We start from the raw sequence: 26,525 nt of genomic DNA, 5'->3' as shown, positions 1-26,525 counted from the left end.
CGTATTATGTTTCCGCCCTTTACAATCTTGCGGGTAGGCGGGTGGCGGGCGGAAAAAATCGGGGTCTGCCCTATAGCCTAACTATATTTTTTATCAGAACTAAACTAAACTTAAACAACATGTGTATCTGTATAAAATCTAGGTCAAGTTTGATCACCAGCCATTTTGAACCAGTATCTACAGAGTTATGACCCTTGAATTGGTCAAAATTTCTAAAATTAACAGTGTCCGCTCGATAACTAAAGTAATTTCTCTTTGATGTCAACCATACTTACAAAGAAGATGTATTACAGTTACTATAAAATCGAGACCAGGTTAGATAACCAGCCAGTTCGGACCAGAATATCCATGCTTTTGAAGTCTGTTCGATAACTAGAGTTTTTTTCTTTGATGTCAACCATACTTATAACGAAAATATATTACTATAAAATCTAGGCCAAGTTGGATAACCAACTAGTTAGGGTTACTGTCTCCAGTGTTATGGCCCTTGAACTGGTCAAAAATTGCTAAAATTGACAGTGTCTGCTCGATTACTAGAGTAATTTTTCTCAGATTTAATCATAACTTATACAGAGTTTGTAATCTCTAAAAAGTAGAAGCCAAGTTCGATAATAAGCCATAGTTCGATAACTATCAGAATAGTCGTAATTCCTCTGGAGTTATGGCCTTTGAATCATTTGAAATTCTGAAAATGACATCCAGTCTGCTCACTGTGTAGAGTATTTTAAAAAGTCAAAGGTAATTTGCTGTAAAGGTCGTATTTGTGACAATTTGGCACTCTTGTTCAGTCACTCTTGATGAGAGCACAATGCCCAACGTTTAAGCCGAGTGACTAAAGTCGCTGGCTCCGAAGTATTTGCACTTAAACTTGGGTCGTGATACTCCTAAGTCATCTAGATGTTTTATGGAAGGTCATTGTTTTTATTCAGGAGAACGTTCTTGCCTGGCATGTAGTCCTGAGGGGCACCTTAGGGCACTTCATCCTCAAAAGCTGAAAAATTGCCATATGAATTTATCTGAGTTGGTATTTCTAACACCAGTCTCACAAATGAGTGCATCTTGTCCTTTTCCCCTGTCATCTTTAGACGGATCTTAAGTTCCAGCATAAATATGTTATTCCTCCACTCACGTTTATTTGCCATCATCTCCGTATATCGACGTAATAAATATATGTGTAATGCTCGATATTCTCTCATGACAGTAATCAAACCAAACACGTGTACAGTTTTGTTGAATTCAAACCAGTACTCTCAGACGTATAACTCATACCATCACTTGTGACAGACGAAAAGAAAGATTCACATAAAAATATGGATACATGAACAGTACAAAACAGATTCATCGGCTCTTTAAAAGTTTTCTACATTTATATACTAATTTAACCTTTTGCTGCTTTAGTAGAAGATCACTTTATGGTAAATTCCGTAAAATCAATTTCTGACCATTGATTGTTTGGGAAAATGGGCGTGTCCCCAGGCAGCTATGTACTTTGCTATCATTTGTCAATAATCAGGTTTTAAATAATTCCTTATGCACCCGTTTGATAAAACACTTACCACCACCATGGCCAAAATTTGAGTCACCCAGCTTGAACAGCCTTAAACGTTTGCTTCATGTCTCTAAACTTTGTACTTTTTGCTTCATGTCTATATACTTGGGACTTACTGGTCCGCCCGCTTAGCTCAACAGTCAGAGCGCAGATCTACGGATCGTGAAGTTGTGAGTTCGATCCCCGGGCGATGCGTATCTCCTCCGTAACGATTGATGAAAAGACATTGTGTCTGAAATCATTCGTCCTCGTTAGCAGTTATTTACGGAGAACAGGTTAGTAATGGTATAGAATCCACGATCTATGCTTCTTGTCAGAAAGTGACATCAATATGTAACAAAGCAAGATGACATAAAATGTTTTGCCTAAATAAAGTTCCAAAGTTTACACTGTGTTAATTTACTTCCCAGGGCATGCGCAAATTAAGAGCATTGTCGACATAGATTTCATGCATGATCATCTTATATTGGAGAAAAATGATGGAAAAAGGTGCATTTCTAAAACATGCTGAAATTGTCAAAACAAAAAATTGTGAACGCCACCCTATGTTCGATTTATAAAGCTAAATTTTGGCAGGGGAGTGTGGGCTTAGAAATCTGTTGAAAGTATTAGAAACTGAAGCAATATTGCTCGTGTGCAGATGCATTGTCATGCATAAAGCAGATGCTCCGTAAACCAGTTTTTGAGCGAAGTTTAACGTAACCTTTTTTGAACCCCGTCACTTTAAAACTTTCCAGTAATAGATTTGCCGGGCTCATTGGGTATTTGCTCAAAAGGGCAAAAGAAAATTATTTATAGAACTCGTCAGCAACTTTGAGTTATTTTTGCGATAACTGGTCGTTCTTGCCTTTTCAAGCCACTGTTTGTTGTTTATCGGCTTTTGAGGTTCGAAATAATATACCTGTGTCTCATCCTCTAATAGAAGATCTGCATTTTTATAGAATTTTAGAAGTTTTTTGCAACATTGCACCCTTTGGGATTTTTGCTGTTTAGTCAGAAGATGGGGTCCCCGCTTTGCACACACCTCCGATAATTCATAATTTCAAGTGTTTAGTCAGAATGTCGTGAACACTTCCTTGATGTAGCTATTTGGGAAACTGTATATCTCGTGTCCTCTGCTACAATGCCTGCTACAGCAACAATGTTATGAGAGGAAGCTGTTTAAGGACGCTTCTTGGACTCCCTTATCGTACATGGCCATAACACATTATTTTTAGTTTTTATTCAACTGGTATATATAAATGAGAAGCAAATTTTTTCTTTTCATCAATTTATGTATTTTAAAATAAAATGCTAAGCAACATAAATATAAGTCTTATGTCCTAGCAACTGATGTCTAATAACATCAATAAACCGAATACTTTGTGTATATTTTTTTCTACATGTGATGGAAATCAAAATACAATTGCCCTTGATACAGAACTAATAATAATCTTAACAAATCAAAAGATATTCCACATCTAGTTATATCCAGTATTTAATTATTCTTTTGTCTTTATATTTATAATCAAGAAAAAACAGCATATCAACACAGACGTTTAAAGTGCTTGGCTTTTTAAAGATGCAATACTGATACATTTGTATTAATAAATGTTGGAAGGTAAGTGTGCATTTACGGCAATTGTTTCTGGTAGTGATACATGGTAGTTGATGATTCATTCGTTCGATTTATTGATAAAATTTAATGTGCAATGATTTTTGTTTATATATCGAGATCAGTATAATAATTATACTGATATAGAAAACTTAAAGTAAACTTATAACTAACAATAAATTGTTCAACATGTACCAACATGTATTGTATAAAATTGTTACAACAAAATCTCTCCTACTTTGATTACTGATATTATGATTTCTGGTCCTTTGAAATCACGTAGTCTATTCAATATATACGTACAACAGAATGTCCGCCTGAGTCTGTGCTGATTGTGTTTTTCATTACCTGTAATGCATAGACTTATTTATACTAAATAATTATGATCTATTTTTGATTAACTGGTTCTATTCTTCTAAAGGATCATCTTATAGATTTGTTTCAGATGGGTAGTACTAAACTCATAAGAATATGGAAAAGCATTGAACATGCACATCGCAATCAGTGTCAAACACAGTGAAGCCAGCAACTATCTAATCAAACTCATTGTTTCTCGTTTTTTTTTTATGAGAAAATGCCCATACTTCAAAGAACTTCAACAAATGTAATAGAGAACTTGATGAGGAAAGTTATCCCTTCCCTTCAAAATATATTAAAAGAAAGCGAAGCTAATTTTAAATAACTGAACAGATCTATAATCAACATCACAAAAGAAAGATAAATAATAAATAACCAGCATGTAACAGAAGTGCATTCAAATACAACAATAACTATCCAGCGTGCTCGACAATTCGATTGCTTTAAGATGAACACGTGGGCCAAAGTGGTCCTAAGTCACTCAACTGTAACTGACTATTTGACCTAACATGTATGTATGAAAAACAAAATTATGGTTTGTAATTGATGTGTTTAGTGTAGAAATATATGAACAGGTGAACTGCCCTAAATTGAACAAATTTGAAGCAGGACCTTACAACGGACCATGAATGAAGATCCGCCAAACAGTTCAAGGGAAAAGATAATTAAAAAGTTGTTTAAGCTCTAGTGTCCCCTTAACGGGGCCAAATAAGCCATTTGAAGAAATTTAACCTAAAACTTAATTAGAATGCTACAGATCAGGTTTAATGAAAATCAATCAAGCTCTTCATGGGAAGAAACTGTCTAAATGTAATGCTATTTTTAGTTATAATAGCCCTCAAAAGGGGTTAAGTGTGCCCCAATTTGAACAAAATGAAGACAGGAATTTATAATGATGCTAAAACCAAGTTTGATGAAGAAATATCGAAAAGGTCGTCATAGGTGTTTCTATTTTTGGCTTTTGTGAATGCTAAAGGCCAAGTGCCCTCATTTGAATAAATTTTAGATAAGACCTTACAATGATTGCAAAGACCAAGTGTAATGAAAATCCATCAAGAGGCAAAAGTTATTAAAAAGGTCTTGTATTTCTTAGCTTAAAAAGAACGAAAAGGAGCCACTTTTCCCATTTTTAATAAATTTGGTATAGGGCCTTATAAATGATACTACAGACGAAGTTTCATGAAGATCAATCATGTGTCTTTATGGGAAGAAGGTTCTCTATCTTTACCTTTAAGTCTAAGTATCCCTTTTTCAAATAGTTTATAATGATGCTAAAACCTAATTTTGATAAAGATCCATCACGTGGTTCATGAGAAGAAGTCGTTTAAATTTTTTTTCTACTTTTAGTTTTAGCGGTCCCTAAAAGAGGTCAGATGAAACCATTTATATACATTTGAGGGAGGGCATTGCCAGGATTCTAGAGACCAAGTTCGGTGTAAGTCTGAAATGCAGTTTTTGTGATAAATTTAAGTATTTGATAATCAACCGAAAACGAAAATAGTACAATGACAGTATAGCTACGGAACATTATGAAAAATACATTCCAGGACTATATAATATGCAAGTAATCAATACATTGTGTAACAAATTACACTAAAATACCATAGAACAATGTTAGTTTGTTGTAATTGTTCGTTTTCATTAAAAATAAAATATTTTAACTAAATACAAAAATACAAAAGTAGCAAAAATAAGCATGATTGTGACAAGATGTAAAACAGCAGTTGTATTTTATTTTGGTTATAATATTATAATAACTAAAAATAAACATTCAAAGACGTATAAAGTAGCACACTGGTGGCAAGATTTAAACAGCTGTTCGGATTTTATTCAAATAACTATAAAACTAAATTACAAAAATAACAAAATGTAGCATAAACTAGTGGCAAAATATTAACAACAATCACACTTTTAATTTTGTTATGCATGTAATACAGTATCACAGAGTAAACAAGGAAGTCTTATGTATTATATGCGTAGTTGTTCCCTGAGCGATGGACGATTTTCAGCAGTGATGATTCAATCAATTATGTTTAGGCCGTCAGTGTAATCATGCTTAAAGTTCGAAAATCAAAACTCCAGATTAAGAAAACAGAACATATGTGAGTATTGAAGGTTTTTTGTTTAATTCTCTGTTAAGAAAAGCTTTAAGTAATATCACGTAAATCATGAGATAAAGCTTTAAGTTTCGTCTTTACAAATGAAAGAACTGAATCCCTGCACATATTAAAGCATATGTTTTCATGTTCGGTCGCGTAATTTAAAAAAAATTGCGACCTTCAAGTTCATGTATATACACTCTTGAAATCGACCATCATTCTGGAACCAACAATAAGATTGATCAATACTTTAATTTATTATTAACCCTCGTACACTAAATTTATAAGGAGAACTTATGTATTTGAATCCAAAACATAACTTATTTTATAATGCTGCAATTTTTTTATCAGGCTGTTAAACGTTTTGCTGATGTCTCCTTAAAAGTCAAAAAATAAAGTTACACTCAAAATTGATACAGTTGAGGTTATGTAACTATGTAGATCTATTTATATTATCTAATTTATTAGCAGTATTACTAAGAAACGTGTCTGATGGCGTCAACATATATCACTTATGAATAGTATGCAGTGTATATAGAAATGAAAAGCTATGCGTTCAGTATACAGACCCTTGATTTCCGAGACAGACAATTTGTTTGATATACATAAGCTTATGTCATAGGGCACGACGGGAGCTTCGACAATTAAATTCAGAACAACATCCGCTATAATTTCATTAACTGCTCTGCCTACTATCGAAGCTCCCGTCGTGCCCTATGACACTTACACAAGGAGACTTGGAAATATTTCAAAATGTTAAAGGTATACTAGACCAAACTTTCTTGTTTGAAAACATAAACGAATACTACATATAGCTAATGTGTATTAACAGTACTACTCATTAGGTTAAAATAGTATATGCCGTATACATGTATAGCTGAACACAGTATAAAAGTGTGATATCACTAAAAAACTAAACAATTTATAAACAATCGACTGTTACTGCATGAACAATTAATTTATATATTTAATACAGTAAAATACATCTGATGAGGATTTTCTGCTTTTGAAGTAAATATAAACTATTTTAGTGAAAAATAGCTATTGGATATCTTTAATGTAAAGAGATATGTACATTCAAACTTGCTCTTGAAACCATGTCTATTAAAAGACCATTTGCATTAAGAGACCACAGTTCCTTTATGCAATGTTAAAGAACAAAATTAACTATGTTGCATTAAGAGACCACCTGTGCTAAAAGACCACTACTTGTAGTGTATACTCCTTTCATGCTATTAATATGACCTCATGTAGTCAATTGCCATTTTGATACAATCGTCACCGTAAAGCGTTGACAACATTAAGATGAAATTTTCGAAAAGCAACAAGCCATACAAAAAACAAACATTTATTATTCACTTACCTGCTTCTGCACACATTCAAGTCATCTAATGGGCTACATAGATATACAGCAACATAACAAGTGCAGATGTATTTTCACTCAATATACCGGCACATAAGACAAGCACTAACAAAACTGTTAAAAAAGAGCTTGCATGAAGACTACTCCAAGAAACAACTATTAGAAGCTACAATCTATATACCTATCTATTACAGTAAATGCTTCTAATATGAACGTCTGGAAAAACCTATCTTATTTCTTCATCTCTAGCCGCATTTAAGATCAGAGCAAAGGCTCTGGATAAAGTGTCAACAATATCAAATGTACCATTTAATGTACTTTCAAACTCGAGAGTGTTCCTCTTTATACAATGGTCAAGAGCTAGGTGGTCTGATTCCCTTCGTTTGCCTTTAAATTCTAAAATGGTCTGACCTGGCATATGAGCAAAATAAATTATAACATACGGAATAAAACAAGGACAAAGATCAACAACAGCTCCGCCAAGCGGGGCAATATACGCCCGAAGGGTTATATCAGAGGATGGGAGCAAATTTTAAAGAACTTGACTGTTGAAGCCCGAAGGACAGGAACAACAAAGGAAAGAAATTCAAAAAAAATATTCTAAGTCCACAAAAAAATCTTTACCAGGTACAGATATGTCAAAATACACCTAAAAATTGGAGGTACCATCCATGTTGTACCACAGAAAAGTGGTTTTTCCCTACAGCCAATAATAAAAAAGTTACAAACTAAGCTATTTATAGTAATATAAAAGGGAAGTATTTCAAAAAATAATTATTGTAAGTGAACAAAAAAGGGATCGGCCAAATAAAAACAAGAGCACCGCAATGCAGAGCAATATACACACGAAACAAAGTCATATGACCTTTGACCCCTAAGGGTGACCTTGACCTTGAAGCAAGCCATCCGAAACACGCGCTTTGCACGTCGTCTCGATGTGGTGTACATTTGTGCCAAGTTTCTTTGAAATCCTTCAAGCAGTTCAAGAGTTACAGAGCGGACACGAAACAAACTCATATGACCTTTGACCCCCGAGTGTGACCTTGACCTTGAAGCAAGCCATTCGAAACATGCGCTCTGCACGTCGTCTTGATGCGGTAAACATTTGTGTCAAGTTTCTGCCAAATCTTTCAAGGGGTTCAAGAGTTACAGAGCGGACACGAAATTGCTAACGGACGGACAGACGGACACCGGGGGTATAACATAATAGTCCCTTCGGGCGTATAATAAGGTACAACTATATTCCAAGAACGTATTTATGTATCCTCAGGACTCTCCCCACACATGTCGATTTCTGCTGTATCCTCTTGTACTGTTTTGATCTCATTCAGATGATCTCTGTGTATCATTTCGCCACAAGCACAGGACAGTGACTCGTCTACACTTGTGAATTCAACCATTGCGCTGCATGAAGAACAACCATGTCTCTTTAGTAGTTTGACATGAAATGCCTCATATCCATGCTCTACACTAAAAGCGAGATTAAACTCGACTCTTTGTCCGCCATAACGAGGTCCTTCAAGATTACTATGCTTTGGAATGTAAAACACGCTTACTGTGCTAACCTTCAAATCTAACGCTATTCGGCCCCCAAACTTGCCATTATTTGGGTGGCAGATTGTTCCTTTGCAGACTGCCAAATCAGTGAGACCGCGCCCAGCCTCTCTGTTCTCGTTTAATCCAATTCGCCTGTTTGTCGTTTGAAGAACTCGTATGCCATCACCCGAGCTCCCCAGCCATTCTCGAGGATACTTAGGGCGAATTACTAAACTATTCTTTTTGAACAGCTCAGATTTAAGACTTTCTGCAGCTAACAAGCATTCTGTTTTCCCCGATGTTGTTTCTGTGCCAAACCCAAGAAGACTCTTCAGAACAAATAAGTAATACGTTGACATCGGTGAACGGACGAGGTGATGCCAGTTTTGGACATGCACCAGTACTTCTTCAATTCCATAAGTCTTTCGGCAGATATCCCGCCGAATGGCAAATATCCATTCTCTATAATCATATTCGATTTCTTTCTTGCCGAGTTTTCCCCCAATACCATTGCTTTGTATTTGCTTAAACATTTGCTCATACAAATCTATGATTTTATTGAATGCATCCTCATCAAATATGCACTCCATGCTTAGATTCTGTGTACCGGTACCATATTGTAATTTCAGAGAAGTTATTTGTAATCGTATGTCACTCACTTCATCGTCCAAAGTAGTTGACTCTTCTGGTAAAATCTGACGTTTAAACAAGGCATTGTACCACTTCACTAGCCTCCTCAAAGTCGCTTGATCTGCCGACTCCAAATTAACGTCCATGTAGCACTCAAGAATTAGTCTTTCTATCTTCTGAATGCTAATTTCAACAAAATACTTACTGTCTTCATCGGCAGATGAATCCAGAAATGCTTTGAAAATCTTGTCTGGTTCAGCTTTTGTGTCAAAGTGCCGCATAATATAATCACAAATTTGAAGTCTTACTTCTATTTCGCTGGTGAATGCATGTGTAAAGATGTCACATGCGTCTGGAGTCATTTCTCTGCTCGTTGTGAAAAAATCACTTGCCATTTCTGCTGTGTGCACCAAGTCTGTTATTTTCTCGTTAAACTCTGATTCTGTGGACATGATTTTTACTTGGTCTTTCTGTTGTTTTCCTGTAAAGGAACTAACTTTGCGCTTTTTAACAATACCATACATATGATATATATGCATTAGCGTAGACTTCATAGAGTCGTCAAGGTCATCTAATTGCTTGCCTTTATTTTTCTTTTCACAGAGCTTTATTGCAGTTGTGAAACGATCTTCAGCCTTTTGCTCATTATCTGGCCCACAGAATGCATGAAAACGGCCAACATGTGCGTGATAATTCGGATCGTCTGGAAAGGAACTTGATAGCGTTTCAAGTATCTGCAGTCTTTCTGTGAACAACGGTTTACTGGCGGGAATATCGAGTAAAAGCTGGGATACCTGTTGTTTCTTTCTTGTGTCTTGTTCTTCATTTTCTCCTCTATCCCTTTCGTCTCTGTGAATGAAAGTCTTTGTAAGTATATGCTTGATGGTTTGGCAATACACGCTGTCTTTTGTCTTTTTCCTGTTACAGTATTCAATGAACTCTTTGCAAAAAGACGCCAACTTTCCACGAGCACAACTGCTCAAAGAATAAGACCTTGCACTAGGTTTTCCTCTCGAATGCCTTGACAGTAACTGCTCCAGTGTTTCTTTTGCTATTTCGTAGTGACAAATTCTAAGGGTATTCCTTCTTCTTTCGTGTGATTCGTAAACCACAAATTCTGATGTTGGGTAAGGAAAATCCTCTTCTAGTTCCATCACGTAATCAGAAGGTCTACTAAACAAAGCGGCGAAGAACTGGCTCGGAACAGAGGTTTGTCCATAATAATACACAAGAGAAAGATATCCAAGACACCGTTGCCAAGGTAATAAATCATGGGTTGGGTTTCTCTCAAGTTGCAAGTATCCTTTCACGTAGGAAATCAGACCTTTGAATTCATGGTGATAGACTGTCATGCCAAATTCATACATGTAGTGATGTAACCTTTTACTTATATCATCTCTCATTTTCTTAAGGCGTTTTTTCATTTTGCTAGAACATCCTTCACCGAATTTTGCGGCAAGCTTTTCAGCTTCTCTTCCCGATACACGTCCAGATAAATATATCTTGTCCTTTTGATTCTTTTCTACGAGTTTCTGCATATTCCAAGGGAATCGTTTCACGTGTAGAATAATCGTGCGTCTCAAGGCATTAGACAGATACTTGACCTTTCTATCTTCCTCACCGTCGATAAGTAAAAGAACGGGTAACTGTGTCTTCTCGTAAAGAAAAGATAGTTTTCTCTCAAGATCACTGGATTTCAGAAATGTGCCACTTCGTGCTTGTGCACACGGAATGCGTCTGTGAAAGTTCCATAAGGCCCTCTGAGCAAGAGTTGTTCCTCCTGATCCTGGGGCATGGCAAACGGTTATAACTGAGGTTCTGTAGTCATCAGTATGGTTTTGAATCATTTCCTCTAATCTTTTCATTTCGTCTCTTTCTATATCTATGCTGTCGGCATCTTTATGGTATCTCGCAAACCAGGGTAATGTACCACCCTTATAAAACTTCATCATTTCATTTTTAACGTTCTCGCCATCTGAAGACTTTTTGTATGGATTTTCAAGGTACAGCACCTCAAGATCCTCTTTCAACCACACTGTATCTTTCTCTGGGATTATAGGCGTAAGATACGAACACGCTACTGGAAGTTCGCACTGAGAATGTAATGGTTCTTCCTTGGAAATGAAATTGCCTATTCCAAGACAAAGCTTACTAAAATTAAGCTTGCATACATGAATATTGTTAGTATATTCATAACACAGAGATTTAAATTGCGACTGTCCCATTTCTGTGGCTGGTTCTTCGTTTAGACATAGTACAATTCTAGGAGAGTGTGTAAGAACTTCTACTAATCTGTCCAAATATTTCTTGATAAATGATACAAGTTCCTCTTTCTTTGGCCACAAGATAACGATTGTAAAAACCGTGTGATTGTCCGAAAAGATTGCCAGTTGCTCGCAATTTTCAACCAGACCGGATTTTGCTATTTTAAACCAATTCTGAGGAGACTCGATTAGTCCATCGGGAGAGTCAGTCCTTGAATCCGATAGTTCACGACGACCTCGGAGAAAGCACCAGTATGTGCCATCGTCCGACGGATAAGGTGGAGCTTCCCTCCAGGTTTCAATGCGTAGATGCCGTCTGCTTTCAAGGGAATCTTGGACGGCATTGAATAAACCGTTCGAACAACTGAAAACATCGAAATCATACACAGCTACCCAGTCTATCAAAGAAAGTTTTGCCAAGTTCAGTTGCTCATTAGGAACATCGCCGGAAAGCAAAATATAACTATTGGTCCCTTTGAAAGAATTTACGTAGCTCCAAAACTGTGCAAAGTCCTTACCTATTTCTGGAAATGTAGCATCAGATAGCCTCTCGTTTGTGTCAACTGCTGCCTGCTTATCACTGGAAACAACGATATCTGTTTCTCTATAACTTACCTCTGTTGGTTCCGCTTCTATTGGTACAACTGGCATAGCTCCTAAAAACCACTGGTAGATAGAACCAATAGTTAAATCGGTAGGTGGACAGACAACGTTGGTACGTCCTTTCCTGTACCATAATTCGTTTTCTTTCAGAGATACACCATCCTTATCATATGAACATTTTACGATGCTAGGTTGTCCTTTACCACAACTAGAAGCGATTTCTACTAGAACGAAAGACTTTGACTGATATTCAACAATGAAACAGTGATACATTGGTCTCATAGTAAACAAATCTATACTGAAAAGGGTTTCGGTTTCATAAATAGAAATGTCAAAGTCTTTGTCTATACCATTTAACTGCAACTGTCCATCATCAGTTTTCTCCACGCCAATAATTATGTACGACTTTGTCCTTTGTGGAGTATTCCACATAGAGACAATGTCTTGCATGCACTTTCCTTGATTTTCGGCATACAATTTATGATCTGGAATAAACAATATGTCTCTGTCTTCCTTTTTAGCCACGAGATCTTTGAACTTCTTTACTGTCGGGTCTTCCTCATTTCGATCAGATATTATTTCTCTTGCAAGGGGTTTTGGGGTATTTCGTTGCCGGTGTTTTGTTTGTTTCTTCGACACATATTGCCAATCGTTTGATCCAATATCTGAAGCAGATGGTGATTCCCCTGATGAATCGCCGTCATCAACATCCTGACGCTGCTCTCCAACATTTCTTATGTTATCTTTGTTCTTAATCAGCGCAACATACACTGTTGATCTTTCTTGATAAACACGAAAGTCACTATTATTCACTAACACATAGTCCTTTAGTGGCATATGGCATAGGTCTTCAAATGACTTGGAATCGCCTTTTTGTAATATTTCCGTGACACACTCACCTAATTCTTCCAGTGGTAACGGCTTTCCTCTGTCTTTGAGTAGATTCTTGAGAACAAGAAGACAAGTCTCACTGCCAGCACGGTTACTTCTTGATAATTCTGAAATACGAAACCTGCAAATGACTGATACAAGGGATATGCAGGTATACTGTCGAAGTGCTGTTTACTTAATTTGGCCTGCTGCACAATAAATTGACCTCATGTAATGCAATCTTTTTAAAGAAAATAACTTTCTACAATCCTTGTTTTTGAATTTTCTGGTTGTTCTTAGAACTACATCAATGCATTTGAAATAAATAATCAGTCAGAGTATCAGAATGTTTTACCATTTTTGAAGGCATATAAAGCGCCAATTTATTGCTTGAAATGCGTTAGCATGAGGCATTTTGCTTTTCTTCGAACTGATACCGTAAATTAAAATGATAAATCTGAATTGGAAAATTGTATTACATTTCATATGGTTAGTGACACTTGAATATAGACAGTGACAATTTTAGTCAACAACGGATTTAATAAAAAGTGTCTCGTTTTTTTCGAATAAGGTATGCCATACATGTACATGTATTGCAAAAATACACATTTAGCAAGAGAATAGTAATATTGTATTTTATATGTTAAGAACAAGAAATAACTAATTTTACCAAGTTTGCATATATTTTGTAGACAAAAAAACACTGAATTGAAAAACAATCCTTTCTAACGATATTTTACATACTTATTATGAACAAGAGGGTCATGATGGCCCTATATCGCTCACCTGTTAAACTTGGCCTTGGAATCATCAAGATAAATATTCTGACCAAGTTTCATGAAGATAGGGTCATAAATGTGACCTCTACAGTGTTAACAAGCTTTTCTTTGATTTGAGTTGTGACCTAGTTTTTAACCCCACATGACCCAGTTTCGAACTTTGGCATAGGAATCATCAAAATAAACATTTTTACCAAGCTTCATGAAGATAGGGTCATAAATGTGACCTCTACAGTGTTAACAAGCTTTTCTTTGATTTGAGTTGTGACCTAGTTTTTAACCCCACATGACCCAGTTTCGAACTTTGGCATAGGAATCATCAAAATAAACATTTTTACCAAGCTTCATGAAGATAGGGTCATAAATATGGCCTCTAGAGTGCTAACAAGCTTTTCCTTTGATTTGAGCGGGTGACCTAGTTTCGGATCCCACATGACCCAGTTTCAAACTTGGCATAGGAATCATCAAGATAAACATTCTGACCAAGTTTCATGAAGATAGGGTCATAAACGTGGCCTCAAGAGTGTCAACAAGTTTTTCCTTTGATTTGACCGGGTGACCTAGTTTTTGACCCCACATGACCTAGTTTCGAACTTGGCCTAGGAATCATCAAGATAAACAATCTGACCAAGTAACAAGCTTTTCCTTTGATTTGACCTGGTAACCTAGTTTTTGACCCCACATGACCCAGTTTCGAACTTGGCCATGAGGTCATCAAGATAAACATTCTGTGCAAATTTGTTTCAAATCAAAGCATAAATGAAACCTCTATATGACTGAAAGGGCCAAAATAGGAAATTTTGCACCTTTCAGGGGTAGTAACTCTACAACCCATGAAGGAATCAAGCCGCTTTTCGCAAGGAATTGAGATCTTATTGTGACTTAAGTTGTGTGTAAGTGTGGTTAAAATCGAATATAACATGTCACTTCTATCGTGTTCACAAGGTAAAAATTAACAAATTTTGGCTCTTTCAGGGGTCAATCAGGGGCCGTAACTCCGGAACCAATGATTGGATCTGACGGATTCATCATGGAATCCACGATCTATTGTTGTTAAATATATTTTGCAATTTTGTATCAATTCAAACCATAAATGAAGTATCTTTATGGCTGCAAAAGCCAAAATAGCAAATATTATGCCAATACAAATTGTTTGCAAGTTTCATTAAAATCCATTGCAACATGTGGTCTCTGTCTTGTTCACAAGCCAAAATAGAACATGTTGGCCCTTTATGGGGCCATAACTCTGGATCCCATGATGGGATCTGGCCAGTTTTCGAAAGAAACCGAGATATGCCAATACAAGTTGTGTGCAAGTTGTTCTATCGAAAGAAATTGTGAACGGACGACGGACGGACGACGGACGAAGGGCGATCACAAAAGCTCACCTTGTCACTACGTGACAGGTGAGCTAAGAAAAGCAAAAAGAATAATTATTAAAAGGAAAAAATTCCAACAAAATCTAAAAGTTATGTTTAACATCCGTCCCCCGTAACATCCTTCCCTTATATATGCATCTTAATTAATTGCACGTTATACATATTCTCTTTCATATAATGAAAAAGGAATTTCATCTCTCCTTATGTAAGAGACTAAATACATGAAAAGGTTAGTCTTTTTGAAAAAAAGTTTATATTATTTTTTTTAGAAATAAAACGAAAATTACAAAAATACCCATTAGTCTTGGTCAATATTAATAAATCTCTCACTTAATTTTATACACAGACATGCAAACAAATGTTGTTTGATTAAATATGTCTAGCCATTTACCAATGTAATTGTCAAGATATATCTGTAGCCAGTCGACGGATGTAACATAAACTAAAGTAATGCCTATTTTGGGCATTCATATGTAAAAAATGTCTATTTTCAAACATATTCTATATTTTAGTGATCACTATGGTCAATAAGAACTTACTAACTGCATTATTGTATATTCAAATGGAGCATATTTATGTACTTCTTCAAATGGTCAAAAAATGTCCTTAATCAATTAGCTGTGAAAACGCTAACCTCCATTAAGCATTAATTAATACTAACTCTAATCTGTCATAAAGATTAGACAGCATTTGTTCTGTGACAAGATGCTCTATGTATACAAGAGAAGTCGCCTGTGGTTCTTACAAATTATAATCAGCCTTTCAAAAAACAAAGTATTTCACGTACCAAATCTGTGCCAAAGCCGGAGGAGCATAAGATGTCAACATATGCAAATTAGACAATGGGCCTGTGATTTATGGCAAGCAATAGACAGCTATTGTTACAGAAGCACTGAGATTGATGTGGTTACATTCTAGTCAACAATAGGAAATGAACATACTGTTATGGTTTTTTTTTTGACTCAGGTACCGGTCAGTAACGAACGGACAAGGACATTCTGCTGAATATCAAAAACAAAACAAAAACAAAAAAGGGGACATAACTTCCCTAAAACTTGGTGGACTGTAACCAAAATCGAACTTAGCCTGTATTTTTTAATCACGTACCTGTGTACCAAAAATAATTTCAATCCGTTCATCCTTTCAAGAGTTACCAAACGGATATCGAACAGTTTGCTGAAAGTCGCAAAGCGGCCTTATCTCTGGAAAATTTATGGATTGTAACCGAAATCTTAAGGTAATATACTTGTATACCAATAATGAACTCCATCCACTCATCCTTTCAAGAGTTATCACAGGTGCACGGACGAAGGACGCACGGACGAACGTACGGCAGAACAAACGGACAATCCAACTTGGTAGTGTAGTGGTAGTATACCTTCCTATCCTTCATTTTGTTTACGATAAATATGTGGATGGAAACAACAAGCAGTTTCACAATGAAATCGCTATAATTTGAAATGTATTCCAACATATATATATATAATATTCAAGTAAGTCCCCATCAGTTCATAATCATACAACGTTCTTGGCCCAATATTTCTTATCAAAAGTATGCTCACTGTAAAAGTTTCCGCAACTTTAATACAAAACTCACTCAAAATACATATTGATAAAATGATAAGAAAGTTGCTTGCTGTTTTGAAAGAATTTTTTATCAGACAATTACATATATTTCTAAATACTTGTTCTAATACAGTAAGCAGAAACCTTCCTTAAAGCTCATATTTCAGTCCATAAACTGTTTTAATGTAACATTTAAGGTAAGATTGATGTCACAGCACTCAATGAAGTTAAAAGAATGATGAACAGTCATATGATATCTTCACATCTTGGTGTATGCAATTAACACCAGTCCTTCTGCGTTTGTAAACAACGACATTGTATTTTTAACACATTTTGAAAATATTGTAAAATGAAAGGATGTTCTTTTTTTAAAAGAGTATGTTTACTTGTGTTCTCGGCAGGGAAAAAGTTTTTCGTATTTCACAGGGCGTTTTGACATGTGATATTGATTGCAAAAATATATTTCATCAACATAAACAACCTGTTTGATTTCTTTAATTAATCTACACAATCAAATTTGGGGAGTTTTTCAGCTACGTGTTTCAGGTAAGGTAAAGCTAAGCTTTTATTTAATGTCGCATAAAATCAACAGACAATATGACTTACAAAGCTTTTATGCGACAAACCAGGTATTCAGTAACAAATATATCCACTAGTGCTCCTGACAGAGAAAAATATCATTTGGATTGATTCTAAAACAGCTGTAATATTTAGGTTTTACTATGCATTTGTAATGTCCCTCCTGATACCTACCTACTGAAGTAAAATGGTAGATATTGAAACAAATTAGTAGAAAGTTATCTTTTCTTTTACCGTTTCATAAATTTTATCTAAGATAATTACCTTCATCAAAAAGGTGGTAAGTAATAAATTATTTTTGGCCTTTAATGCTAACGTAATTGAACCATTTACTGTGCAGCAGGCACTTTGTGAAACGTTAATAGTAAAAACGAAGTGAACTTCAAATACAAACATTTTATGATTCAAAAAAAAACAAATATTGTAACGTAAGAGAGCTAACTTTCAGTTGAAAAGTACATGTACTAGTTTCGCAAATTTTATGACAAATGTACACCTGTATTCGGGTATTACCTGTGAGTTGACTGGATGCAGACTCGTCATCGCCGGTATCTACAGTTGATATGTTAGTTTGGCCAATCTGTACAGTATGACAGTTTTTGATGTTGATCACTTTTTCTCCGGTATCTAAAATAAATTGCAGATATCTAACCTGTATAGCCAAAATGCACGTGCAAATATACACAATCTATTTGGACTCTAGATTAGAATCCAGTTAAGTAATACAATACTGTACAATGAACGATATTACTTCCATAACAATTCTCTGTAAATGTTTGGAATGAGCTCAAGCTAAATGGATGTAGTTTAAATATATTTTATTCAATTTACAAAGTAACTGAGGAAATTGGCAAATTTATGTTAGTTTGCTGTTGTTCTATACACGGATTTCATGAAACACTCTGCTGAATGTTAGTGACAACTATCTAGTTTAGAAGAGAGCTGAACATTATACGATAATTTAAGGTTTGAAGAGGAAAATGGTAATACACTAGTCTAGTTCATATGACTGCAGGTTAGAGTATTAGACTGGTTATTGCCGAACCTATCAAACACTTTCACGATGTCTCTGTGACAGACCAACTAAATGGACAAATAACACACCTGCTTCTGTCCTTTTACGTGCAGACTTTCTGGTGCGTTTCCTCGTCATTGTAACTGTCAATTCAGTGATTAAACGTCTTATTTTGACATCATCATCTTGTATATATGTTATCCTACAAGAAATAGAACAAAGTAAATCAGGATGAATAAAATTAAAAAATGGCTTATGTGACATTACATAGCTTTTGTTTTCCCATGTAACCTATTTCTTTCACAGGTGCTCGTCCAGTTTTGGTGCCCATATATGGGTTTCCCAATAAAAAAAGTTAAAAAGTAACGTATTTAATCCTTAAACAAAAAAAAATATTTTTGAATTTTTTTTTACTACATGTATATACAGATAAATTGAAAAGGTCCCAATGTTGCCGTAACGCTATGGAGGTTTACTAGGACACGCTGTGGAACAACCAAAATGTCCAGTTCAGTAACAATGCAGGCTACCTTGCTGTCGTTTACACATCGGGCATTTAGAAAATAGTAAACAATCCTATTCTGCCTAGTCTGCAGCCTTAAATAACTTACATTTAAACTCAAAGACGCCAAGTACGGCATGGGTTTTCTACTTTCGTTTTGCAACAAAATGGCCGATCGTCACTGTTATTTTGCAAGTGTCTATACAAGTTGGCGTGTTTGAATTTAAAAGTAAGTTATTCAAGGCTTTTAAATAGGCAGAATAAGATTGTTTACTATTTTCTAAATGCCCGATGTGTAAATGGCAGCAAGGTAGCCTGCATTGTTACTGAACTGGACATTTTGGTTGTTCCACAGGGTGTCCTAGTAAACCTCCATAGCGTTACGGCAACATAGGGACCTTTTCAATGTATCAGTACAGTAGAGTAAAAAAAAAAAACATTTTTTTTTTTCGTTTTAGGATTAAAAACAGTAGTTTTTAACTTTTTTATGGAGGACCCATATATGGGCACCAAGACTGGACGAGCACCTGTGGAGTAATCATGACCCTTTTCAAACACAGGTAAATTCAATATATAGTAATTAGTATGTCTTCAGCGAAAATGCATTAAACGTAAAAACATAATTATACGACCCAGTTGCACTTCCTTGTCGAACACAGTTAAATTCAATATATAACACCTTCAGCAACTTTGTTAAACATAAAAACAGCATATTAAGAAATAAATGGAAATCTTACCAGCAGAAGAAAATTCATATTAATCACTGTTGCTGTCTAAATAAATAATCTAAATTTAGAAATATAATTTTCCGAAAATCTTGTTTTGGTTTCAACACTGGATTTTCCCATTTATTAATAACCACAGGGATTTGACTAGCAACACATAAATTATAAAATGTTGTAATACATTTTTGAATGTATCCCGTGTGCAGCATTGCTTTCGAAATAAAACTTCTTGATATAAGATAATAAAGATATTTAAAAAGTCCAAAAGAAAAGAATCATCGAATATAGATCGTTGAAACCGTTACGTAATGACCGGTAATTACACAGCCATGTGCGTCTGACCTACTTTTCTGTTCGGGCCACGTCGTCGTTAGTGTAAATAAATAACGCATTCCCGTGACTTCACGTAACTTGATAGGCTTTTAAGACCGATCTTAAAAGATATTGTGTATTAATCACAGGGTCTGAGTTTTTGACTTCGTCTACACTAAATAGAAAATCTTAAAATAAAGAATATTATTCTGGTCATATAATAAAACATTAATTTCACTGCATCTTATTAACAAATGTGAGTAAGTATTTGACTCTTAATTCATGTATAAATTTGCTCGTTTGAAATGGTCGGAAAACCGCAGATGCGATTGAAAGTTCATTAAAAGATTTACGACATTCATCAATAATTTAACAGTTATATACGATATACATGATTTGATAAAAAGAAATCCATACTAAGTGTCAAATAAAACCAATTATAACTGGATTGTACTCATTTAAAAAAAAGAGAAAACGTTAAATTCGATTTCCTCGTGCATGCACGGATCAGTATAATCCGTGTTTATAAAATCTAACCTTTCAGTCTGATCTTATTAACTTTGATGTCAATAAAAAACCATGTTGAGAAAAAAAAAGAAATTTATTCAGTTTTCTTTCTTTTTTATATGCCTTGAATTCCACCAAATTTACATGAACGTGCAATTGGCAAGCTTAATGCTGGTATGGCGACGTACGAATTAGGTTGCTAGGGTTGTTGGCAGTTCTAGCCGTGCTATTCGAAACCTTAGGCAACGGTTTCAAGCAACAGAGCGTACGGAAGATTTACTACGTAGTGGACGTCCGCGCGTCACGATGCCTGGGCAAGACCGCTATATCATGAACACCAACCTATGCAATCGCTGCAACTGCTGCTAACACCCCTGGTACACGTAACAACCGAATATCTGACCAAACTGTACGCGATAATCTGCACGAGGGTGGTCATCGTGGACCTCGTCCTTACGTTGGCTGTGTTATGACGCGAAGTCACCGCCTAAATCGTGTTATTTTGGCACGACACACCATCGCTGGTTAAGGCAACAATGGAATAGTGTTCTCTTCTCCGACGAGTCGAGATTTTCCATTCGTCGAAGTGATGGCAGGGTTAGAGGCATGGTTCGAGTATACCGTAAAAGAAATGAACGTTATGCCGACGAGATCGTTTTGGGGGTGGATGTTCCGTCTCTTGGTCTGGGCAAGTATTGCACATGGTTATCGCACACCTCGTGATCGATGGGAATTCGAATGCCCAACGCTACCGATATGAGATTCTTGCGAGGCACGTCATCCCTCTGTTTCAAAATAATACCACTCTGTTTCAACAGCCATACAGCTAGAGATACTGTGAATTTCCCGAGGACGAATAACATTGCCTTTATTAGCTCGACAAAAGCCCTGATCTGAATCCCATCGAACAACTGTGGGAAATTTTGGACCAGCGAGTTAGACGTCGCCCTATTCTACCGTCGAACGTCAATTAACTAACACATTCAGGAGTGGAACAACATTCCACAGGCCGAAATCAACATACTTGGCGGTTCTATGCGCCAATGATGCCAGACAGTCCTCGATACTCAAGGTGGTCATATCCGGTATTAATGTGTGATTTTGGTGTACGACCCCTACCTCATTTAATCAACCATTTCATCATTTTTCACACTGAAATACTCTTGCAATACATATAAAAATATTTTAACCTTTATTTTCATGTTTACGTACATCTGCACTTAAACACAGCGGAAGTTACTTATTTTGTTCAGTATATAAAAACAGGAAGCGGTATGGGGAATTTATGTAAACTTCTTTATCCAAGAATTTAAATGGTATGTTTGTTCCTGAACGGGAAAAAAGACAAATAAATATTAAATATATAAGAAACAAGTGGCACGCAAATCGAAGACAAAAACGTACAGTCAATAAAATTAAATATTTCACGAAAATATATATATATATATATATATATAAATATTCACTGAAATTGAAACGTTTATTGAACAAGACAAAGTAAAGTAAGATCAAAATGAAATGTAATCTTGTGAATTCCAATAAAAAAAAGGTTGAATGTTGCCGAAATGGAAAACGTGAAAAGCCCATGCTAAGACGGTTTAACGACAGCTAGAGTTCTACAAGGTATATTGGAGAGATATAAACTTTAAAAGGGAAGGATAGATTTCCCGAAAGCACAGAGCACAGAGTACTCGACAAGAGCCATGCATCGGCTGGCCCGCAACAAATGGCAACTGTAGTGGAAAGATATAAGGTTGTTTTCTAATAATGGTCACATGTCTGAACTACGGAGCAAAATATGCCCAACGCAAAGGTCAGAGACTTCCGATGTTATTGAACGGAAGCTAATTTGCAACCAGGCGAGCGGACGACCAACACAATCGCACATTATGCCCATTTGTACACTGGTCACGACAGCGGCCATGACGTACTTTGATCAAGAAACCTGAAAACCAAAACGGATCCATGCTGAAACTTCTTTTTGTACTAAAGGTCACTGTAATCTTAACCTTTGACTCAACGATCTCAAACACCTTTGGAATCATTAACTAAACATGAGTCATGTGTCTGCATAGTTTGAGGGTCTTCGATTATTTAAGGCATTTGGAAAGGAGTCACTGCGACCTTACCCTATCAGGATTTCAATCATAGCCGATTAACACTAATTAACCATTTTTAAGCTGATAGAATATACATAGTACAGTCGAAATTCGTTATCTCGACTTCTTCGAGATCTTGAAAAAAGTCAATACACCATCTGCCGACCATCACGGGTGTATCTAATTAAAAAAAGGAAAATAGATGGGGAATAAAGATAAAGAAGTACAGCCAAATATGAAATTACACTTAAGCATACTGTTTAAAACAAGACTCTTTCAAAAATTAGACCAGCCATTTCCTTTAAAACGCTATGTTCAGAAAATTAAAAAGGAAAATAAATATAACAATGAGCAGTTTGTTTCTGAAGTATTATCATCAAATTACTTTATGTCAGTAGAAAAACTAATCTATCACGTATTACGACTAGAACCCTAACTGTGTCAGAACTAAATAAAATTTAAAAGTCTTATATGTGATGTAGGCCAATATTTTTTGCAAAATACTGTCCACCAGGACATGGTCGGGTATACATATATTATGAATTTAGACTCGAATCTCAATTTAAGTTTATAACTTGTGTCATAGGTTTGATACATTGTTTGATTTTGGTTACTAGTATTTAAAACCTTGATGGATCAAGATATTGAGTCTGTGCTATTGCACAAATTCAATGCTTTTATCCATAGCTTTGACCTTGACCATCGCTTCCTCCTCTATAGCATTTTCACATTCACTGCTGGATGACAGATTCAAGCCATGATCCCAAGTGAGAAATGGTAGTGTAAACCCTACCTTTGAGATTCGGAATCACAGTGCATGACATATTGTGTGGCGCACATAAACCGAACCGTTACTGGTCAGAGGGAAGTAACCAACGAGTCCGAGCTGATTGGTTGAAAAAGTATATGGTATTCTGCGGTTTATATCTATCATGTAAAATAATCTCCCATTGGTGCAAAATATGTTCGATGTGTTTGAAAACTATCTTATTTCATAAAATAAAACTGAAATCCATGATTACTGGCTAAAATAATATGAAATGATGCATTTTGTTTGAGAAATATGCATGTTCTATCAGTAGGGCATATTTATGAAAAATAAAAATAATCACTGCCGGACTACGGGTAACCGAGTTCAAAGAGAAAAAAAGTGCCAAAAAGTGATGGTCAACATATATATTTCCTGCAGTTGTTCGATAGTACTTGGATAGTTCTTTCAACCTGAGTAGGTGGCATCAAAAGTTTAAATGTTAGGAAAGCCCCATGACCGGAAACATTACAATGTGGGCCTATGGAAATTTAATTGTTTCCCTATGACCTACTGCGACGTCTATGATGAACTCGCCAAATGCAGGACTGGCAAAAATGTAAGTCGAAATAATGTTACAGCATTGAGACATTCATATTTCAGTATGCAAAGCTTTCAGTAGGGACGATTGTTTATTGATGATAAGGATTAACTAAGAGATAAATCTCTAATGACAAATGAGATCCATAAAATTCTACTTTTTTGTAATTACCAGCGGCACAAATAATTGTTAGTTACAAATATTTCGAAGCATTTTTAAAGCACTGTTCAAAATATTTCTGTTTTATAACATTATTTTAAAGAGCACTACACCATCGCACAGAAATAATGTAAACCTCAACATTTTAGGTGAATTTGGTGTAAAAACAAATCAGACCAACTGATAATGGATAATGAAAGCAACAGAATCATTTGAAACTATGCACACCTAAAAGGTAAATAAGGTATTAAATAAATGTAAACAGGCACAACACATGTCATGGATTTGTCTTAACTTTCCGAAATGGAAATTTCATACTACCTTAAGAATAAATTACGCTTGCGCTAATGTATTATTTTTTCTTTTTCTTTAACCTATCTGCCGAATCATAAAGGTATATGTGACAAACATTTTTGCGTACAGAAAATAAGGAATACACGTTTATGAGAAAGAAAATTTGGGAGAGTGGTGGGGGGGGGGGGGAGTAACATTGAGTAAAATCATTCTTTTGGAGACACATTTGGTTTGTATTTATTGTAAAATATCTAAAGATAAGAGAAAGTGACTTCCGCTGTTAATAACAGCATAACAGTTATCTAAAGATTCAAATTATTGAAAACAAATGTTAAGACGCTCGTACACGTAACTACAAAACAGAAATTCCTATTCTAACAAATACAAATTGTTTTCAGTATTTTCTTTTTAATGCTGAGCTGTCACACAATTCGATAAAAAGGGTCAATTAAACAAAAATTGTATTAAAATGAAACTACATTTTTGGATACACATTATTTAAGAGCTAACCCGCCATTCGTATATTGGACTATTTTCACCAATATTGCGTAGTATTCCTAAAACTGGTTGGCCTTTGTTTCGTGTAATTTGGACTGTGGTGGAGAAAGAACACTTATAATAACTTATATGTAACCAGAAGGGTGAAATATTCAAATATGACTTAAATAATTATGAAAATATTAAATACGTGTATCTACAATCTCTGCTGAACACACTGATGGCATTTAAACAATAATGAGTTTTACCTGACCCGTGAAATAAATCTAAACAGTAAATCATACTGTTTAAAAAATTTAAGCAATCAAGATACAATGCATGTTCATGTTTATGTATATTTATCTAGGTATTTCCTTTACCAAGCAAATACTAGTAATATTTCTACAAAATTATGTCAAATAGTCAAACAGTTACTATTATTATATAGTTTATATCTATCAATAAACCACCGCCTGATTCTTTAATTAAGTGCTCTATCTCCTGTTTTTAAAGAAAATGAGATTCTTATAGATATTTTGTTTGTCTTGACGAGCTCTATGGCTCTATATCAAGCAAGTTTATACTGGCCAATCATGCCCTGAAACTACCATCATGTGGTTATATAATTATGTCTTTGTAAAGAATCGATGTACAATAAATCAGAAATTTCTGTAAATTGAAATAAAGAGATACAGATTTGTCACTATATCTTCCGATAGAGCACTTCACATTTAACAACTTTTGTCTTAATTAACGATCACCAAAGTGCAAAAAAATGCATTTGCAGAACAAAATGAAAATAAACTGTTACATAAATCATACACAGTCAGAAAGTACTGAATTGCGGGTACAAACATTGTGAGAAAAAGCTTTGGGGTCAATTTTCTAAAAATGTTGAAAATAGTAGAGCATCGTTTCATTGAAGCGACGAAATTACCAATGTTTCATCTTATAAACAAACATAATATACATGTCGTTGAAATGTTTCACTGGAAAAGAATATTTCTAGTAAGACAATTAACATAATTAAGAATTATGCATCTTACTCCAGCATAAAATGTATGATACATTGAAATTTATGAATTGTTTAAATATATTGCTATGAATAAATCCTTGTTTTTAATTTCTATGAAAAGTAACAAATACTTACCGTAAGTACATTATAATGCAGAACAAAATTAATTGTAATTATCCAAAGATAAAGTATGAAATATACATCATGTAGCAGCACATGTACAAAATTCATTCATAATATTTCTTTGTATAAACTACTATAAAGATACAATAACAAAACATGTCAAATGTCAAACATGTAAATATTCTTTTCTTATTTCATTACAGCATGACTTAAGCAGCATAATAGAAATTTAGCCAAGTACTCTATTACATAATGAAACACATATATACCGTAATTTAATCGGAAACATAAGGGTATGCTATAAAATGTTGCCTGTTCCACCTAATGCATACAGACTGATGGGAGCAATTCATTTTGGATGTAAACAAATGTATCAAATGCGAAATTACAAACCAAAGTTCGTCCTCTCGTTTAAAAAAAATGAAGAAAAACACTCAGCATATTAATTATATTTACAGTTGCCATTTTGACTTTGACTTTTCAATGACGTTTGAATATAGTGCATTTACTATATAGAAGTCGCACAAAAAAGAGAGTAATTGTTCTTTAAAGGAAAATGATGTATCGTACCTTTTGTACCGCCTCAGTCTAACTTCTGCTGTAATTAAGACTGATCGAGCCAATGTGATGAAACATTTAAGTACATACAAACGGACAATTAGACCTAGAAATCACAATATTCCTACATACGCTAACCACTAACATACTCACGGGAGGGGATCCAACATATGTATTCCCGAATGGGCACCGCTTAAATTCATATGTTGTGCTTCCGGTAGT

At 35.2% G+C, this 26,525-nt stretch overlaps 1 protein-coding gene across 1 annotated transcript; it reads right to left on the bottom strand.

Annotated features, from left to right (window-relative positions):
- Positions 1-5,718: 5,718 nt before the first annotated feature.
- On the bottom strand, positions 5,719-18,405 carry LOC128547990 (uncharacterized). The gene is made up of 3 exons (XM_053522155.1): positions 18,273-18,405; positions 17,682-17,795; positions 5,719-12,993 (listed from the first exon to the last, which is right to left on the bottom strand). The coding sequence occupies exons 1-3, from the start codon at positions 18,319-18,321 to the stop codon at positions 8,219-8,221; spliced, it is 4,938 nt and encodes a 1,645-aa protein (XP_053378130.1). The 5' UTR covers positions 18,322-18,405; the 3' UTR covers positions 5,719-8,218.
- Between the last annotated feature and the right edge of the window lie 8,120 nt (positions 18,406-26,525).

The sequence above is a fragment of the Mercenaria mercenaria genome, chromosome 13 (assembly GCF_021730395.1).
Source record: "Mercenaria mercenaria strain notata chromosome 13, MADL_Memer_1, whole genome shotgun sequence".
NCBI lineage: Eukaryota > Metazoa > Mollusca > Bivalvia > Venerida > Veneridae > Mercenaria > Mercenaria mercenaria.
Note: the sequence above shows the minus strand (reverse complement) of the source record. Positions and strands in the feature narration are given on the sequence as shown.

Bases quoted from the DNA above. Each gene is read 5' to 3' on its own strand.
- LOC128547990 (XM_053522155.1), bottom strand. From the start codon at position 18,321: ATGACGAGGAAACGCACCAGAAAGTCTGCACGTAAAAGGACAGAAGCA. The intron at 17,796-18,272 runs GTGTGTTATTTG...AATTTATTTTAG, and splicing joins ACGTAAAAGGACAGAAGCAG to ATACCGGAGAAAAAGTGATC. The intron at 12,994-17,681 runs GTAATACCCGAA...TTCGTATTTCAG, and splicing joins TGCATCCAGTCAACTCACAG to AATTATCAAGAAGTAACCGT.